The sequence below is a fragment of the Neoarius graeffei genome, chromosome 21 (genome assembly GCF_027579695.1).
Source record: "Neoarius graeffei isolate fNeoGra1 chromosome 21, fNeoGra1.pri, whole genome shotgun sequence".
In the NCBI taxonomy this organism is placed as follows: Eukaryota; Metazoa; Chordata; class Actinopteri; order Siluriformes; family Ariidae; genus Neoarius; species Neoarius graeffei.
The window spans coordinates 31,808,344-31,829,334 of NC_083589.1; the positions used below are offsets into that span (position 1 = coordinate 31,808,344).

Sequence of the window (20,991 nt, forward strand, 5' to 3'; positions counted from 1 at the left end):
ATCGGAAAACAAGTTTTTCAGGAAAGAAACACTGTCAGAAAATAAAGTACATTATTGTACGTCTAGAGGTACACCAGCTTGTCACTGGGGCAGTACCCTTTATATACTGCTTGGGAATATATGTACCTTTCTGGCCCTAAAAAGGTACACATATACCCCTTTTCCACCAAATCAGTTCCAGGGCTGGTTCGGGGCCAGTGCTGGTGCTGGTTCACAACTCGTTCAACTTGCGAGCCAGCTGAGAACCAGCTTGCTTTTCCATAGCTCGCGGTGCTAAGGGAAGCCACGTCATTACGTCACTGTATACGTCAGTTACGTCGCTACGTTTGCATAAACCTTGGCGCGAATATCGAAGTAAAAACAACACGGAAAAAGCAGCAGCAACAACAACAACAATAATAATAATAATGGATGACTTCGCATTTGTACAGCTGCTGCTTCTCGTCGCTTAAAAATGGCGATCTTTCGCGGTCTTGTTATTGTTGTCGGTCTTAACAACTCCACCCCCCCGCTGACGTAAGCGGTTCTTTCCTCTGGCCCAGCAGAGAGTTGGTGCTAGCCTGGAACCGGTTTTTCTGGCCCCAGAGCCAGTTCTTTGTCAGTGGAAACAGAAAACCCGGTTCCAAACTAAGCACTGGCCCCGAACCAGCCCTGGAACTGCTTTGGTGGAAAAGGGCACATAGTTACCTTGAGGTCCAATAATGAGCCCTAGGGGGTACATTGTACCTTGGGGAACAGAAATGGACTCCTACTGTACCCCTATTTCTATTTGCAGTGTATGATATAATGGCCAAAGTGGGCAAAACTTCAAGCCTTTATTTAAAGTTGCTAAGTTTAAGATAATGCTTATCTTGCTTATGGAAATGAGTTTTGACTTTTGATCATTTTATTACTACAATTTAAGAGAAGACATGTCAATAAAATGTATCAAAAAATCTGAAAAATGGTTGAAAGAAACAAAATTGATGTACCTGATGTAAAAAAGATTTACCTGTAGTGTAGTTTGACCTTAAGGCAAGACATCATTCTCATCACTTCTCAGTCACAGTACTGTACGAATACTATACTATATTTCTAAGAAAGTAATTCTGGGAGCCCAAGATGGCTACCTCAGTATTCAGGCGTGTCCTAAACCATGCTGACAAATCTGTATGGAATATATATCTTGTGTATTTATTGGTGTATAGTGGGATATGCAAAACTAGAGAAAGAAATGTCTTTCACCAAAATATATTTTTGTTAATTTTTTATATATCCTCTCATACAGGGATTGCAATCAATGGCCAGTTGGTGAGTGGCAAGAAAATGAAAAACAACAAACTGAACACATACTTTGGCACCATCTCTATCTACACCCAAGCAGTGGGGTTGAACGTTGTGGTGAGCACCAGCAGGATCGATCTGTTGGAAGGCAAAAACAATCACTCTTTTTCCTGGGGAGCCACAGCAAATCTTATCCTTAAGAGGTACAAGAATTTTCATTTAAAAAACATGAAAAAAAAACTCAGAGATTTTCCCACTTTTGAGTTCTCAGTCACTCTCCACACTATATTTGCATGACCTCATTAAGTAATACATGCATTCCGTTTGCACATCAGGGCGACAGTTTCCATCAAGAAAGAGAGCAAGCTGACTGTGACGATTGATGGGAAGATCTCAGTGACGGTGCTGCTGCATCGCGTATGGAAAAAGCATCCATTTAATGTGGATTTTCTGGGATTCTACACACCTAGCATTAACCAGTACTCCTCCCAGGCCCATGGCCTGATCGGTGTGTATGAAGTTTTAAAAATGTTTGTTTTGTCGAGGGCAGAAAAAGATGTAGAAGTATGTTCTGGACCACCAGGAGAGTTTCCATCTGGAAACACATTTTCCAGTGTGCTTGTTTAATAGCTAGCTGCTAAGAACGATTGTGTAAAATTGTTGCTAAATTCTGCAGCATTATTTCAGAACCAGAAACGGTTGCTTGTTCTGCCAAGCCCTGATGAAGTTGGATGATGGACATGATGAATGTCCAAATTGCTGAGAACTAGAGCATCTTCAAAAAGCGCTTATACAGCTTTGACCTAACTGCAGCATAACGATAATTGTGATGCTGGAAATGTAACTCAAAGACTGCAGAAGACTCAACTATGCATCAGTACTTGAGTCCTTCTCACTTTCAATCAAAAGCACTAGCAATACCTTGGACAATTCTTATCCTCAGTAGAGTATGACACTGATAGATTGAGTGAGTGATTCTTGTCCTCAATTGAAACAGTATCAACACTTGATTGATTCTCAAATATGAATAACCACTCGAGTTATTTTTAAATAAAATTGGAATCAGCACTTAAGTGGATCCCAATAAGGACTTGAGTCAGACGTCATTGAGATCCTCAACAACAAGCAATATCGACACTTTGGTCATCATTCTTCATCGAAAAAGGTATTAACTTCTTGTAAGTGCTTTCCAAGAAATGCATTGTTTGGGGAATGCATCAGGACGGGTTATGAATCCTTGTACCAACTTTGATACATGATCTCCACTAGTTCTCGAAGGGGGCGGCGCGGTGGTGTAGGGGTTAGCACTGTCGCCTCAGAGCAAGAAGGTTCTGGGTTTGAGCCCAGTGGCCGATGAGGGCCTTTCTGTGTGGAGTCAGCCCTGCGATAACCTGGCGACTTGTCCAGGGTGTACCCCGCCTCTCGCCCATAGTCAGTTGGGATAGGCTCCAGCTTGCCTGCGACCCTGTAGAACAGGAGAAGCGGCTACAGATAATGGATGGATGAATGGATAGTTCTCGAATGAAAGCACCCTGGTGGTCTGGAACATGAAGTAGAACGGTAGGTTATGTATGTGATGTGGTTCTGTGAGTGTGTGGAGGACTGCCAGGCCACAGCGGTCACTTAGGTTGACAAGAATGGCCAGAGGATAAGCAAGCCATACCAGAGGCTAGAAGTGAGATCAAGAGGTGAGAACTTTGCTATTAGTATCTCTTTGTCTAGAAAACAAATACACAGGGGAAACTCTACTGGGTTTGGAAGGTGGTCTTAGAATTAGTCGCAGAACCATAGTTACATAATACTGGATAACCTTATGGGGTTTTTTCAGGATATATAACAATGTCATAAATCAGAAATAATGCCCAACAAAGTGCCGTAATATCATCTCATCTCATTATCTCTAGCCGCTTTATCCTTCTACAGGGTCGCAGGCAAGCTGGAGCCTATCCCAGCTGACTACAGGCGAAAGGCGGGGTACACCCTGGACAAGTCACCAGGTCATCACAGGGCTGACACACAGACACAGACAACCATTCACACTCACATTCACACCTACGGTCAATTTAGAGTCACCAGTTAACCTAACCTGCATGTCTTTGGACTGTGGGGGAAACCGGAGCACCCGGAGGAAACCCACGTGGACACGGGGAGAACATGCAAACTCCACACAGAAAGGCCCTCGCCGGCCCCGGGGCTCGAACCCAGGACCTTCTTGCTGTGAGGCGACAGCGCTAACCACTACACCACCGTGCCGCCGCCGTAATATCATGAAAAATCCAAATATCGACAGCCATTGTCTCACCTATATAACAGCTAAAGAATTCTAGTTCGTTCTTATCACTTTTCATTGACATTGTCATAAATTATTTGGTTTTCTTGTATTCCATTAAAGGCACAATAGCAAAAGCAATAGCTAATACTTCGTTTACACATAGCCAGGTATTTATGAAAACGGGTATCTTCTCCTCCCCGTACTAGAAAATAATTCCGTTTACACAATGCTCAAAAACCAACCAGGGAAGGCTGTCAAAAACATGTCAAACAAATAGAAAGCCAACCAGAGATCTGAAAGCCAAGGAGGAGGGACCGTCAGATCACAATGCTAAAACTCCGTTTTCCCCATAACACGGAGAAAACTCCGTTTTCCACTATTTACATGCAGGCATGAAAACGGAGTTTTCACAAATCTCCACTTTGCCCGGAGTTTTCGAAAGCAGCCGTTTTCAGTGACTGAAACCTCCGTTTACATGTGAATGATGGGTGCAACCGCATAAATAAATATCCGTTTTTATAGATACCCGGCTACGTGTAAACGGGGTCCAAGTGTACACGTGGGCCTAAATTGTTATTTATGACCAAAGTGGTTAAATAGTGTAGTTTCAGAAGCATTAACTCTCCTAACTGTGATTAAATAGTTGACTAGATGCATGTTAGGAGTGTCTCAACATGAGAAAGTAGCAGACACGTTCTAGCTACTGAGTATTGTCTGAGGCTATGCTATAATAATAGCCTCACGGGCCATTTTATTAGGAACACCCATCCATCCACCTGCTGTTTTCTGCAGTTATTGAATCTAAATCAGCCAATCCCTTGACAGCAGCACAATGCATCAAATCATGCAGATACAAATCAAGCGCTTCAGTTTAATGTTCACTTCAAACATCAGAATGGGAAAAATTGTGATCTCAAAGTATGACTTTCTTTCACTGTGGCATGGGTGTTGGTTTGAGCCAGATGGACTGGTTTGAGTATTTCAGAAACTGCTGACCTCCTGATCTCCAACAGTCTCTAGAGTTTACACAGACAGAATGGTGCGAAAAACAAAAAACACTGAGTGAGTGAGCGACAGTTCTGTGGGTGGAAACAAATGCCTTGTTGATAAGAGACGTCAGAGGGAAATGGCCAGATTGGTTCGAGCTGCCAGGAAGGCTATAGTAACTCATAACTCTTTACATCCATCCATCCATTATCCGTCACCACTTATCCTGTGCAGGGTCGCAGGCAAGCTGGAGCCGATCCCAGGTGACTATGGGCAAGAGGTGGGGTACACCCTGGACAAGTCGCCAGGTCACACTGCAAAAAATTGAAAAGTAATTTTCTCCTCAAATTCAGTTAAGAGTAGTGAAATTATCTTGCTGCATAGACAGATATTTTTACTTGATAAGACATCGTAGAATAAGTTGGTTGCAATCTAGAACTCGGTTTAATAATCTCAGAATTGGTGTCTTGTATTCTTCTAATAGGAAATGCTAGATCATTTCAACTATTTTCACTTGCTAAGATATCATTTTTTGCAGTGCATCGCAGGGCTGACACAGAGAGACAAACAACCATTCACACACACCTACGGTCAATTTAGAGCCACAAATTAACCTAACCTGCATGTCTTTGGACTGTGGGGGAAACCGGAGCACCCGGAGGAAACCCACGCGGACACGGGGAGAACATGCAAACTCCACACAGAAAGGCCCCCCCATCAGCCACTGGGCTCGAACCCAGAACCTTCTTGCTGTGAGGCAACAGCGCTAACCACTACACCACCGTGCCGCCTCTTTACAACCATGGTGAGCAGAAAAGCATCTCCGCATGCAACAGAAGACCACATTGGGTTCTGCTCCTGCAGCCAAGAACAGGAATCTTAGAATCAAGAACAAGTTCCTATTAAAGTGGCCAGTGAGTGGATATAATCCATTGTCTTCAACGAGGCTCGTGAATGAACGAATAACACATTACCACACAAGTAATGAGCAAGTAATATTCTTTAAAATATGATATTACAATTATTATGCAGATTATTGTTAATGTTTGTAGACAACAGAGGCGATATTTGAATACTAATAATTTTTTGCAAGACGAACAGTCTTTGGATGCAATAAAGAGGTCTCGCTTCTTTGACCCATTAGGAAAGAAGGGTGAAATCTACTGTGTATTATTATTTGAGCAGAACTATCGGGCCAAGTGTATCCTAACAAATGCACGTATGAACTAAAAGAGGTTTTAAGCAAGGAGATGCAATGCAATAGGAAGACCGTGTTTTGAAAACGTCTGTGTTATGGATACACTATTTTTAATAAGCCAGTTTTTAATTTTCTGTAAAACAGGGCAGTTTTCCAACGAGCCCAGCGTTAAAGTATATGACGTGCATGAAGGAACAGAGCCAGAGAAGAAACAGGCCACCATGGAAGTGAAGGGCAACAAGTTCACGGTCACCAGGTAGAACACACCACACTATCCACAAAGGGTATAATGTCAGGCCACGATCGGTGTCTGTTTAGTACTTGAAATTTTTGTATCTGTATTTTTTTTTTTAAATCTGAAGTAGGCATGGCTTAAAACAGAAAGGGTGGGTTTTATTTATTTATTTAAATAAATATGAACCCGACCCCTATGCTCCGGGGGGAGAACACACCAATCTAGAAATAAAAATGTCAGCACTGTTTTTCTTTTTTTTAAATTACTCAAAGTTATTATTATTGGTTAAAACCTGTGATATTTTCTCATGAATTCAGTTGGTTCTATTCTCAACCCACTATGACCCTAACCAGCTAGCTAGGATAGCTACCTTAGGGTCAAGAAATGGACATCAAGGAACGTGTTGGAGTTAAGCTAGACGAGAAAATACATAAAAATTCCGACATAGTAGATTTTTGTGTCGAGGTGTCATGGCACATCCCAGATGCCTCATCACTGTTATTCGATTAGGTCACACTACAAGGACTGTTCATTGTTCCTGACATTCATTTGGGCCTGATGCTGGAAATTTGTCAGCCAGGTCGAACAGTGTCAAAATTGGGCTGAACTCGCAGAGTCTGATCCCAGCATAACTGGATCTATGTTAGAAGTGTCCTGATATATGAACTTGGTACAAATACGCAGGTGATTATAGAAAATCATGCGCGTTGACTGATCAAGAAATTTGGACTATTTCTCGATAATCACCTCAAGCGACTTGGCAAAACGGTGGCCGATCGCTTCGTCAGCGCAAGTGAGGAAGAAGTACAAATTATGAAAGAAAATGCTGTTCCGAAAAGCACTAAAGATGCTACAAAGTTTGGTCTAAAGCTATTCAAAGGTAAGGTGGAATTGTGATTTGTTTTATCAATTTCAAAACAAAGTATTTTATATGACTTGGTGTAGATACAGTGGTGCTTGAAAGTCTGTGAACCCTTTAGAATTTTCTATATTTCTGCATAAATATGACCTAAAACATCAGATTTTCACACAAGTCCTTAAAGTAGATAAAGATAACCCAGTTAAACAAATAAGACAAAAATATTATACCTGGTCATTTATTTATTGAGGAAAATGATCCAATATTACATATCTGTGAGTGGCAAAAGTATGTGAACCTCTAGGATTAGCATCTAATTTTAAGGTGAAATTCGAGTCAGGTGTTTTCAATCAATAGGATGACAATCAGGTGCGAGTGGGCACCCTGTTTTATTTAAAGAACAGGGATCAGGTGGACAAGCCAGAAGGCTATTGGAAAAATGTTTTGTGGACAAATGAGACCAAAATAGAACTTTTTGGTTTCAATGAGAAGCGTTATGTTTGGAGAAGGGAAAACACTGCACTCCAGCATAAGAACCTGATCCCATCTGTGAAACATGGTGGTGGTAGTATCATGGTTTGGGCCTGTTTTGCTGCATCTGGGCCAGGATGGCTTGCCATCATTGATGGAGCAATGCATTCTGAATTATACCATTGAATTCTAAAGGAAAATGTCAGGACATCTGTCCATGAACTGAATCTCAAGAGAAGGTGGGTCATGCAGCGAGACAACGGCCCTAAGCACACAAGTCGTTCTACCAAAGAATGGTTAAAGAAGAATAAAGTTAATGTTTTGGAATGGCCAAGTCAAAGTCCTGACCTTAATCCAATGGAAATGTTGTGGAAGGACCTGAAGCGAGCAGTTCATGTGAGGAAACCCACCAACATCCCAGAGTTGAAGCTGTTCTGTATGGAGGAATGGGCTAAAATTCCTCCAAGCCGGTGTGCAGGACTGATCAACAGTTACCGCAAACGTTTAGTTGCAGTTATTGCTGCACAAGGGGGTCACACCAGATACTGAAAGCAAAGCTTCACATACTTTTGCCATTCACAGATATGTAATATTGGATCATTTTCCTCAATAAATAAATGACCATGTATAAAGTTCTCATTTGTTTAACTGGGTTCTCTTTATCTACTTTTCGGACTTGTGTGAAAATCTGATGTTTTAGGTCATATTTATGCAGAAATATAGAAAATTCTAAAGGGTTCGCAAACTTTCAAGCACCACTGTAAGTGACAAGTCTACGCCATGCCTTTATTTGCATGTCACGTTTGAAGTTTGCAATAGATTTTTTTAAAATAATCACCTGTCTATTTATACTAAAAACAATTATCCGCCTCAGACTCAGTGAATAATGACCTCGACTTCATCTCATTATTTTTCACCAATATTCATTTCACCTTCGGCGAATAATTAAGTAGTGGAGACCTTGTAGCCAAACTACTTTCTGAACTGTACCAATCAGAACGGAGAATTAAACAGATGTGGGATAATTGGCTTTTACAAATGTTTAACAGTAAGTAATGTTAAATAAGTTAGTCATTTGAACTGCACCAACATTTATTCAACTGATGACTGAATACAAGTCTACATCCAGTAAATGAGCAAAGATGACATCACAGCATGTTTCTAAAGTTGAGAACTTACCGTACTCAGGTCTTATTGTGCAAATTCACTTCTTAATTTGGTTCATAAAACAAACAGTTAATATAGTCAATATTGACTAATGCATTAAAGGGGACATATTACGTCCTTGTGCAAATACATTTGGGTTGCTGAAGCCTACCAAGCCAAAAACTCTGAAATAAGATACCCAGTCAGTTTCTTTTGAGCTGTATATTTCAGAAAATGCGTGCTTCAACAGCTGGTTTGATTTGCCTCCCTTTACTACATCACAAGAGGAGCTGATTAGAATAATCCCGCCTCGTCTGAGTGTCTCCATTCATGGGTTGAGAACTGCCTTTGTGAATGAATATGCATGAGGAAAGTGTTATTTGATTGACTGGCAGAATACCAGGGTGGGATGAGCAGTGGCTCATTATCATTTAAAGGAACAGGCGCTCAAATCAGCCGTTTTTGAACAGGGCTGGTTAGACAGGGTGAGGAAGGAGTTGTGGTGCTTTATCCTTCTGGGATTTTGACCAAAATATGTCACAGACATTTCCCTGAGATCTTCATGAACTGTGTCGAGTTGTGGAAAAGGGGCAAAATACATCACCTTTAAATGTACAGCATTATGTCAGTATCGGGGCTTTGAACCAGAATTTTTTTCCTATTGGTTCGTTCCGAACAGAAACAGAATTTTAACGGTTCCGGTTTTGGGTTCCACCATTAAATAGACGTTCCCGAACCGGTTAGAACAAAAAAATTTCATTCCCGGAACGGTTAATTACGTTCCCTGTCAGCTGTTTAACAAATGGCTATAAAATTATGTCTCTGTCTCATCCAGCTTAAGCCAAATGTAGGCTAATTCTATTACAACCTTCATTAAATAAGACAAGAAATAATTCAAAACAATTATTATTTCAAATGTTGGCGATTTGGATTCTCAGTACGTCTTCCCATCTACACAAACAGAAAAAGTGCCAAAAATGAAAGATAATTCGTTTAGCGTGTTACCAAAGGCTAGTCAGGCCCTATGCATTGATAGGCTAACAGAGGTTAACGTCATTTAATGTTCACGAGCCTCTCATTAACGTGGACAAATATATTGATATCGTGTTTGAAATTTACGTTTTCGAATAACGATAGACTGCAATATTTACCTCTTATTTAAGATGTGGAGACGTGATAGTAGTCCACCCTCCCGCTCTCTCCATTCAGTCAGCGAACGTCACACAGGAAGTGAACCCCAGCGGGTCATAGAAACTTGCACAGGAGAAGAATGACTTTTTTATTTGTAGGCTACGGAAACTTTGAGGAACGAAATAAAAACCGGTATTAACCGGTTACCATTATTTTTAATAAGCGTTTCTGTTCCGGAACATAAAAAATAATAAAGTTTCTGGTTTCGTTTCTGTTCCATGTGAAATAGAAAAAGTTCCCGGTTTTCGTTTTCATTCCTTGAACCGGTTCAAAGCCCTGGTCAGTATATGTTTTACACACATTATTCTCCGATTCTAGATTATTATGCAAGATGTCTCCACTGATACTATGCTCTTCTATAACACACCTCTCGTGTGTATGTGTGTGTGTTAAACAGGGGCAAGCAAAAGGACTACCGCTGGGATAACAAGCAAGGTTCAGATGTGTATTGCTGGTTCGTCCATAACAGCGGGAAAGGCTTCATCGATGGCCATTACACCAGCTATATTGTCCCCACCCTGGACAGCTTCCTCCCCCCTGTCTGAGTGTGTACGCTAGCACAAAAGGAGTAAAACAGGCTCGGTAGGAATCAGATGCATTAAACAAGAGGAGGAGAAATTGTGTAAGAAAAATTGTATTTTAAAATTGCCTTACACAAGAGAAATGTATAGAAGAAACACACAGGAAAAACTGGCAGCAACGATAGGTGGTGTTTTACATACTCGTACATCAAATTCAATGAGAAACACAAATTAACATTATTCACTGTACATTGTTCATGCAAGCCAGGCTTCCTCCGTTTTAAATCTCATTGCGAATCCATTCTGTCCTGACAGTCAAGTACTCTACAGACAATCCTGATATTACCAATTAAAATCAAAGAAAAGTAAAACTTGCTGTTTCAGGTTGGTTTTTTTTTTTTGAATGGTCTCAGTATATAGTAAAAGAGAGCTGCAGGAATGTGTGTATGTGTCCCTGATAAAGACTCTGACACAGTAGAGGATGCAGGGAAAGTGACTGTGCTGGAGAGTTGGGGGAAGAAAAATCCCCATCACGCCTGCTTGGAGAAGTCTTCATAGGGAATCCCTTCTACTCTCTTCCCTTTCATGGCACCCTGCGAGATACACACAATGAAAGTACAAAGCTTTTAGCACACCTCTGCATGTTACTATCGGAATAAAAGTTTTCATAATTATATATAAATTTAATCTTGTCCAAAATGGAGCAACATTATGGCTAAAACAAGCTTCGTATACTTTTCCACTTGGCACACGTGAAGTCAGTCAGCCAAGCTGTGTGTAGAGCGAGACGTTTGCTTCTCGTGTTTTGCACTGAAGTGACGAGGTTAAAGGTCACGAATTAAGAGAAGTTAGTGATTTAGCCAGGACGAAATGATCAAACTTTGCCTCAAATCTCAAAATTTCCTTATGTGTTTCCTTATAAATTCCTTATAAATCCTTATGTGGTTTCTGAAACCATGTGCTGAGAGAATACAAACTCGGCACGATATACCAAGATTAATATTGTACACCAATCAGCCGTAACATTAAAAACAGCTGCTGAATATTGTGTACATCCCCCTTGTGCGGCCCATGGACTCCACAAGCCCTCTAAAGGTGAGCTGTGGAATCTGGTATCATGACATTAGCAGCAAGTCCTGCAAGTTACAAGGTGAGAGCTCCATGAATCTGATTCGGTTGGTCAGCAAATCCTGAGCCATCCTTCCTTCCCCAAGGGCACCAAGAAGCCTTGGGTGCCCATGACCCTGTTGCCGGTTCACCAGTTGTCCTTCCTTGGACCAATTATGGTATATGGGTCAGTCCATGAAATGGGGTTACCAAAATGTTACAGAGGGAGTCACTTAAAACAATTTACAACTGAAAACAACTTTTATTTCCATGAAGCATTGACCATATAAGAAAATATAACATAGTTGTTAAGATAACTCCTGCTCTACAATGTATGATAAAATCCATAAATATTTACCCGGTTGCTAATGTAACAAGGACATGAACAAGCTTTGAAAAATAAAGGAAAAATATTGATAAAATCAATTTTTTGCTTTTATTTGCTTACTTTAAACATTAACACTGAATAAGAATTCATTAGAAATATTAGTTCAACATCATAAACACTGAAAATATGAAATACCAGTATTTCACAAACTTCATAAAATCTCTAAGATTTGAACAATAACAACAGTCATTAACAGGAAACAGTTTCATCCTATACGGGGTAAATGAGATTACTGAATTCATTACTTTACTTAGTCACACTTATATCTGCACTTCTCTCGAGCACGTGTTGTGGTGTGTGAGATCCCGCGAGAAGTTCTCTCGCGTCAGGTCAGCTGACCTAGACTGAGTAAATAGGTCTTGCAGGTTGTGAACGAACCAGGAAGTGAGTGGACGCCAAGTTAGGATGTGAGAAAAAACATCGATAATTTCTTTTATTGCCGTTTGTTTAAATTTCTTTCTACCTACATCGTTTTATAGTATATTCTTCTTTATATTAAAAACATCGATCATGATTTCAACTCGTTTTATTTTTTATAAGCCTGGTTTCTAACGTAACACGGTAGGACATCACAACGTTACGTTCACAACCTATTTTTAGTGGATGAATTCGAAGCTAAATAGTTTATAGAACCTTCTTAACTTATGTGAGTGTAAAACTAAATTGCAAGTACCGTGAAACTAATTTTATTGAAATTCTCAGAAAGTAATGGTTTATTTAAGCTCAAAGTCAGCAAATATTCCATGTCACAAAAAACGTGTCATCCGTGTCCAGTCACAGGGGAAGAAAATGCTTCGCATTTCTTTATTTCAAAAGAAAACTTCATTTTTTTAATTTATTTTATTTCTTCAAACAATATTTATGGATAATCTGCTAAATATTTCTTTAAATCATGGAAATTAAAGATGAAATGATTATGTAAACCCGGACCAATGAAAAGTAACATCATTTCATGGACTGACCCATATAGCAACCACAACCTTTGGCAATTACATCATCTCATCATCTCTAGCCGCTTTATCCTGTTCTACAGGGTCGCAGGCAAGCTGGAGCCTATCCCAGCTGACTACGGGCGAAAGGCGGGGTACACCCTGGACAAGTCGCCAGGTCATCACAGGGCTGACACATAGACACAGACAACCATTCACACTCACATTCACACCTACGCTCAATTTAGAGTCACCAGTTAACCTAACCTGCATGTCTTTGGACTGTGGGGGAAACCGGAGCACCCGGAGGAAACCCACACGGACACGGGGAGAACATGCAAACTCCACACAGAAAGGCCCTCGCCGGCCACGGGGCTCGAACCCGGACCTTCTTGCTGTGAGGCGACAGCACTAACCACTACACCACCATGCCGCCCGTAATTACATTATATTACAGGCATTCAGCAGATGTTTTTTCCAAAGGGTTAGGTGCCTTGTTCAAGGGCACTTCAGCCATTCTTGCTGATCCAGGGAACTGAACCGGTGACCTTTTGGTCCTAAAGCTGCTTCTCTAACCATTAGGCTTTAACCATGGCTTCCCTTCTCTCACCAAGTCACCTAGCCATCACAATTTGGCCCTGGTCAAAAAGTCACTCAGATTTTTACACTTGCTCATTTTTCCTGCTTTCAACACATCAATTTGGAGAACTAACTGTTCTCTTGCTGCCCAATATATCCCACCTCTTGACAGGGGCCACAGTAACCACTTAATGAAATACAGGTAGTCGTCGACTTACAACTGCGTTTGGTTACGACTGACCAGTTGTAAACTGATCTGGTCGTAAGTCGGCCTATGTTAAATGAACGTAAGTATATTGTGATGTGTAACGATATTATCATCTTAAAGTCTTATTTTATCAACATTTTCCTATTTCATTACCTCGGCTCATTATTTGGTTTACATCAAACGCTGCATACTCAGGGGTGAAAGTAACTTTTATTTCTTGCCGGTATATTATTTTGAGTCATAGTGCGCGCGCACTGAAAAATACACCAAATTATTTATTATTGTCTACTTATCAAGCATTCACTAGGACTTCTTATCACTCAGTAGTACTAGTATAGTACTTTATCACACTATCACTCTTTCATCCACCTGTATCAGTTTTTGATTATAAATAAATTGCAAACACAATTTCAACAACACGATCGTTTTAATTACTTTTTTTTTTAGCTGAACAGTTGAAAACTAACTCATTTTGGACACTGGGCACAGAACAGTGCAACAGAACAGAAAAGTGAAAGTTGCTTTGATTACCAGCTGCGCACGTTATAGTACAAGATCTGGTTAAGCCGTACGTGCGCTGTAGCTCGCTCGTTGTTTGTCCAGCGAAACACTGCACACATAATAGAAGAGGCTGGATGCAGTGTTGCTAGATTGGGCGGTTTTAAGTGCATTTTGGAGGGTTTTGAACATATTTTGGGCTGGAAACAGTCAGCAGTATCTGGCAACACTGGCTGGATGCTGGGCGAGTGTGCCGGGAGCTGGGGCGGAAACTGTCGTATGCTCAGCTGGGAAACACTTGCCAGTCATAACCGGACGGTCGTAAAGTCAATCGGTCGCAAGTCGACGACTACCTGTATTATTTACTCAACCTGTCAGTTTTAATGCTACAGCTGCTTGGCTTGAAAACTATTTGGTTTTTTTTTTATTATTATAAAAAAAATAATAAAAAGTTATTGAATGAAAGTGACGCGGATTATTTTACTGTATTTTTATGTGAGTAATGTAATGTATTGTTAGTAGGGTTTTGTCAGAAGAGGGCGACAACGTAGTGAAATTCAGACCCATCCGCCACTGCAACGCATCTTTTTGCACCATTTATCACATCATAGGTTACCATGAATCAACCTAGTTACAGGAAAACTCACTAACCCACAACAGCACGGAAATGCAAGATTTTGTAACACTGACAAATGAAACAACCTTCACAGATCATTGAGTCTTAATGAATAAACAATAGTAAACAAGCCTTCAGTGGTTGGACATACACACACCTGACGGACATACGTACATCTTATAATCCAACATTTCTTACTTCCTCGTTCTTTTGAGCCGTGTGTAACGATTTCAGCATACGCTCGTTCATGTACGGTATTTAGAGCTCCTCTACTACTGCCCCTTACTCTTTTAGCGACATTAGCCTCATAGCTCTATTTCAAAACTAATGAAGCAAACTTCAGGCAGGGAACATGTCTTGGTTGATCAACTTAATTTGATTTACGGGAGGCATGTACCGGTAAACTTGGAAAGGTTTTGTAAAAACAAATGTTGCATTAACACACCCAGTATGTAAGCTAATACATTACCAAGTCTATTGTGAGTTGAGCAGAGAACTTCTTTTCATCTATTCCTTCCAAGATGGCCTCCATGTCCCGATACGGTCCATTCACAATTATAACTCGCTTACCTGAGAGAGAGAGAGAGAGAGAGAGAGAGAGAGAAACATGAGCATGCTTTATTGACTAGTCAGTAATTGTATAAAATACTATTTGTTAAACTGATCCAAAAGTCAGTCTCCAAACTTTTGTACCCATTTTCATTTATTCATTTCATCCAAATGTGATTTCGTTTGAAAGAATCAAAAGCTGAGTTCAGTGCTAAGGGTCTTATGCTGCGTTCATGTGCTATGGGAAGATGATATTTTCCAGTTGGGAAGTGGTATTTACCAGTGTGTTGTGTTCACATGCTTTTGTTGTTGCTGACAAATTAAAGATGGTGGACCAGATTCAAGTTAGCAATAGTTAGTTAGCTATCGTTAGCAATAGCGTCTGCTCTGGATAGGTAAAAACAAACCATAACACATTTTTAAAGGAAACGGATTTCTAACGTATTATATTACACTTGTTAATGACGCAACATTGCATAGACACAAAAAAACTACCCACTAGTATTAGTAAAAAAAAAAAAAACAACAACTTTAGTAGCGTACAATGCTTAACATTCAAGTGTCTTGTGCCGCTCGCCACCATGTTGAAAAGGTTAAAGTTCATCTCATCTCGGCAACTCGTGTATCAAAATTTTCTACGAGTTGCCCAGTGGAAAATACCACAAGAGGGGGTGTTCATGTGTGCTTTCCATGTCGGCGTTTGGTATTTACCATAATTCCCATAGCACATGAACGCAGCATTACTCAAGGTGGCTCTTTTCAGTGTTTGGTTTTGAACCCAACTTTTTAGCCACTAGTGCAGAACCTTAAAGTCAGAGTAGGTCATTTTGGAGAAAACAGCAAGAGTAAGCTAGATTTTGAAAGTATCCAACTTAAAATAAATAAATAAATAAATAAATTAAAAATAAAAAAAAAAGGGGGGAACCCGCCCCTCCCTTCAAAGCCACTCCTCCAAAACACATGAACGCGCACTGCCTGACTACTGCTGGAGAACGAGTTTACAAAAGAGAGCACTGTGGGGAGGAGCACAGCACATCGTTGTCATATCCAACATCATGTCTCGTTCAAATTTAAGAAAACGCCTAACATTATCATAATGAAAGTAAACAGTTAACATGGCTATTGTTCGTATACACAGCTGTTGACTAGCTCACTAGCTTTAGCGATCTGTCTGCCTAGCCTTGTGGAAGCCTCTGATCACACGCAGTGAGTGAACCAGCAGAGTGTGCACACGCAGGCAGGCATGTAGTCCATTCAATCATTTCATTCGAACCGAAAGAGATGACTGGATGGAGTTTTTACAGCCCTGCAACTGCCACAGATTATTTTTACTGTCAGAGCATTTGATTTGTTCATTGTTACTGGGATATACAGGAAAAAAAGGATTTAACTAACCAAAACAAGCAGCAATCAGAACAGCCTGCTTGTTCCAGTTTCAAGAACAAGGAGCAAATCAGAACAGCCTGTTCTGCACGCCAAACCAATATCTATCAATTAGTAAAACACATTTGAATGTAAGAGCTTAAGTTTTTGAATTGAGATTCAGCTCATGACACTCAGGTGAGTGAAAAGCTGATGGAATGGACCTCGTCCCTGTGTTCAACATCTACACGCTGCTGCACACAGACAGATATTGTATGGAATAGTTTTGCAGACATGGAAACCTGATGATCAGGGATGTTCTGGCTCCATCATGCCGTCTAGTGTTTCATCTCATCTCATCATCTCTAGCCGCTTTATCCTGTTCTACAGGGTTGCAGGCAAGCTGGAGCCTATCCCAGCTGACTACGGGTGAAAGGTGGGGTACACCCTGGACAAGTCGCCAGGTCATCACAGGGCTGACACTGAGGCTACATCCACACGACAACGGCAACGAGATTTTTTTTTTTTTTTTTAAAATATCGCGTCCACATGGGCAACGGATCAGTAAAATCTCAGGTACATATGGCAAAGCAACGCTTGCTGAAAACGATGCAATACACATGCCACACCTCTACGTGCGCTGTAAGACGGTCCCATCGGAGACACCAGAACAATAGAAGTAGACGCATGCGCATAAACCCCTTCTTCTGTAGCATTAGCCACATAAAGTTTTGATTATTAATCAGTAGCGTAAAATGAAAGACGCGGAAAGAGGAATGAATGGGGGTAGATGGAGAGAGAGAGGAATGAATGGGGGTAGATGGAAGCCGGTACACCAACATTCTGATATCCTCCAGAATTCTTTAATGGTCCGGAATAAATTGAATGCTACACGTTGATGGATTACTTTGTTCTTCTACGCCCTTTTTGAGGAATGTATTGTCGGACTTAAACCAACATCTGAAGAGGTGAGATCGCTCCTTTTTTTTCACTATTTTTGCTGGTGGGATTGTTTTTGGAAAGCGCACGGGCGGTGCGCGGTTTTGGTTACACTACTTCCGCAGTGTTTGGACTAAAGACTCTGCCCTAAGGGCTATTCTCTCTCTCTCTCTCTCTCTCACTTTGCACCATTACACAATAAACATTCACAGTGAAAATATTTTGTAAGCGCGTTTCATGAACCAAGTTATAGGATTTGTTGACAACTCGCATCGAGTTCGTTACACTTCTACCCGGCGTGAAGCACTCACAGTCATGTGGTTGTGACGTCATCGTAAACAAATCTGCTCTACTCATCCAGACGACTTCGCAACGGCGCCATTGCCAGATTTTTCCACTCTGGAACCCATTCTCAAAAGATTTCGTTTTGGGGCACCCAAAACGCCGGTGCCGTGTGGACGCCAGGCCGAAACGATAAACAATTTTATCAGATTCACCTGAATCCGTTGCCGTGTGGACAGGGCCATAGACACAGACAACCATTCACATTCACACCTATGGTCAATTGAGGCCCAATCCCAATTCTAATTTCTACCCCTACCCCTTCCCCTCTGCCTTCCCCTTGGCCCTTCCCCTTGAAACTGAGCTACAAGGGATAGGGCTTGAAATTCAACCCTTACGTATTGGGATAGCCCTTCAACGATCGCATACGTCATCGCGTACCTCCGTCAGCGTTTACGTTAGCAAAACGCAACCAAATGCGTCATTGGCTGCGACCAGCCGCTACAGTCAGAGCCAAAAATCTCTGCTGGCAGGGTGTGATTTGTTAACTAACACCACTGAATGGGAGATCTTTGGCCCTTCGTGCAACACATCCGACAGAATGAGGTGTCAGAACACTCATGTAAACAATAAAAGCGAGAATAACAGAACAAAACGTACGCAGTAAAGCAACCGAAAACAATACTCACTCCCAAAGCTTTTTAGCAGCAGCTTGGATTTCAGAAATCGCTGCTCATTCTCAGCTCGAAAGCGAATCAAGCGGCGTGTTTCCTCTGGATAACAACTTAAAACACGTAAATAATGGAGAAAATACATTTATGACAATCTTTCGCCGTGGGAACCGCCATCTTTATGAAATCCGCATGAAATCTCGCTGAAATCCGCATGGCATTGTGGGAAGTCACTCAAACCCCTTCGTTCGGAGTCTGCTCCAGGAAAATCTCCGTTTGGAGGGGTACAGAAGCCCTCCCCCTTCCCCTACCCCTCCGCGTTAACTGGGATTGGGATACCCCTACCCCTTCACGTGAACGCGCAAAATGGAGGGGAAGGGCCAAGGGGTTGGTCCAAGGGGTGAAATGGGATTCGGCCTTAGAGTCACCAGTTAACCTAACCTGCATGTCTTTGGACTGTGGGGGAAACCGGAGCACCCGGAGGAAACCCACGCGGACACGGGGAGAACACGCAAACTCCACACAGAAAGACCCTCGTCGGTCACAGGGCTCGAACCCGGACCTTCTTGCTGTGAGGCGACAGCGCTAACCACTACACCACTGTGCCGCCCACAGCTGTTACATTCAAACATATTTACTAATTGCCAGAGATATTGGTTTGGCATGCTTGAACTGGTACAGGCTGTTCTGATTGCTACTTGTTCTTGAAACTGGAACAAGCAGGCTGTTCTGATCACTACTTGTTTTGGTTAGTTAAATCCTTGAGATTCATCTTCACGCGCACATTCTGCTCTCTGCTTAATGAAGGTTCTGGGTTGTTTTACAATCAGGGTACGCAAGCTAAAAATCCCATTTAACACTTATTATCTTCAATATCAAAAGGCTTGACTAAATAAACTTGGTTGTTTATTGTAGCCCTGTGATAGCTCTATTTACCATGCAAAAAAAATTTGGTGATAACGTTATTTTTGGTGAATGTATGGCAATATGTCATATTTAGCAAAATTACTCGTGTCATTTAGAAAAAGTGCTTTTTTGACCACAGGTAGCTCCAAAAGGGATGCACTTAAATCATTCTTTATACCATAAAACACATATTTGGTTCCATATCATTGGAAACATAGTTAAGTTTTAATGTTGAATGCCAGTAAGTTCAGACTATTTTGATCAAATTAGTATGGAATTGTGTCAAAAAAATGTCCTCTCTGAGACAGCTAATTTCTCAATATAAAATAAGATATCTAAAATGATTATTTTCATCCTAAAATGTGGTCAAGATATTGGGCCATAAATATTAGAGACAACTAACACAAAGCTTACAGCCTTATATTTAAAAGCACTATGGAAGTAGTGGATTCTGAATTGTCAAAAAAAAAAGTCCTCTCCGAGAATCACTTCATTTGTTTCTCCCAGCCCTGCTTAAAGCTACGCTTAATCTTCTTTATCTTATAGCAGATTACACAAAACTACCATACACACGTCAGAAAATTACCTGAAATCTGTTCTTTAACTTGTCCTTCACTTAAAAACTGGTACAAGAACCAGTTTGAATCCATTTGAATTTTGGACCCCTGTGACACAAACTTTGTACCCTGATTGTAAAACAACCCTTATGTCTTTCTTCTTTTCATAAGACTATGATCCTGACGCGTACATAACGTCCCTCTTCTTTCGTAAAGTAGTTTATTCTATCCACATTCACTGGATATGAGCAATCGCATGCGACAATTGGCTACTCTACTACTAGGCTATCAGCTCATATACTGTGAGTAGAGAAAAACAAAATGGCGGAGCGTGTTGCTGAACCGACCGAGGATGAAAAACTACTTGAAAACAAAACCCAAAAAAATACAAAAGGAACAGAAGTATTTGATGGTAAGAACATATCCTTTTTTTCCTTTTTTAAGAATTAGCATTATAGCATTTTTGACAAACTGCTACGGTCATTTTGCCAGTTTGTTTACATTCTTCTCAATCTTGTCGTACATGGCTGACAGCCAACTCGGCTTTAGTTCCGTCGGCTATCAGCTCATGTACGACTCAATTTCATGGAATAACTTGGGCTACATCCACACGACAACGAGATTTTATTTTTAAAAAAATATCGCGTCCACATGGGCAACGGATCAGTAAAATATCAGGTACAGTTATGTTCAAAATAATAGCAGTCCCTCAACAGTAGCAAGATAAATCACTGTTTTTGTTAAAATTTCAACCTTTACACCGCAAACAAGTTTCTGGAGGGTATAGTAAAGGTATAGAAAACCAACAGACCCAACAGGCCTGCCGTGCATGCTACTGATTCTGTGAAATTGAATGATTAGCTGAAAGGGGTGTGTTCAAAAAAATAGCAGTGGTGAGTTCAATTAGGGAGGGCATTGATTTTGTGAAAAATAAGGTGTTAACAGGTGGTCCTTATTTAAGGATCAAGGCAACTGACATTGCATATGCTGGCTGTCCTGCATTGGTCCTGAAAAACCAAGTAAAATGGGTCGTTCAAGACACTGTTCTGATGAAGAGCAGCTTTTAATCAAGAAATGGATAAAAGAGGGGAAAACCTACAAAGAAGTGCAGAAACTTATAGGCTGTTCAGCTAAAATGATATCAAACGCTTTAAAATGGCAGCCAAAACCAGAAAGACGAGGAAGAAAAAGAAAAACAACTTCTCGAATGGATCGGAGAATAACCAAACTGGCAAAGGCTCAGCCAATGATCAGCTC

At 40.9% G+C, this 20,991-nt stretch overlaps 2 protein-coding genes across 2 annotated transcripts in view; one reads left to right on the forward strand and one right to left on the reverse strand.

Annotated features, from left to right (window-relative positions):
* itih2 (inter-alpha-trypsin inhibitor heavy chain 2) overlaps positions 1-10,167 on the forward strand; it is a 62,797-nt gene extending 52,630 nt beyond the window's left edge. The window contains exons 17-20 of the mRNA XM_060902986.1: positions 1,268-1,466; positions 1,599-1,771; positions 5,865-5,976; positions 10,020-10,167. Of these exons, the coding sequence (XP_060758969.1) occupies positions 1,268-1,466; positions 1,599-1,771; positions 5,865-5,976; positions 10,020-10,167 (632 nt within the window). The remainder of the gene's footprint in view (positions 1-1,267; positions 1,467-1,598; positions 1,772-5,864; positions 5,977-10,019) is intronic.
* Positions 9,717-20,991, reverse strand: part of kin (Kin17 DNA and RNA binding protein) — a 43,476-nt gene continuing 32,201 nt past the window's right edge. The window contains exons 10-11 of the mRNA XM_060902988.1: positions 14,938-15,038; positions 9,717-10,736 (exon numbers count right to left, since the gene is read on the reverse strand). Coding sequence (XP_060758971.1) covers positions 10,674-10,736; positions 14,938-15,038 — 164 coding nt within the window. The 3' untranslated portion in view covers positions 9,717-10,673. The remainder of the gene's footprint in view (positions 10,737-14,937; positions 15,039-20,991) is intronic.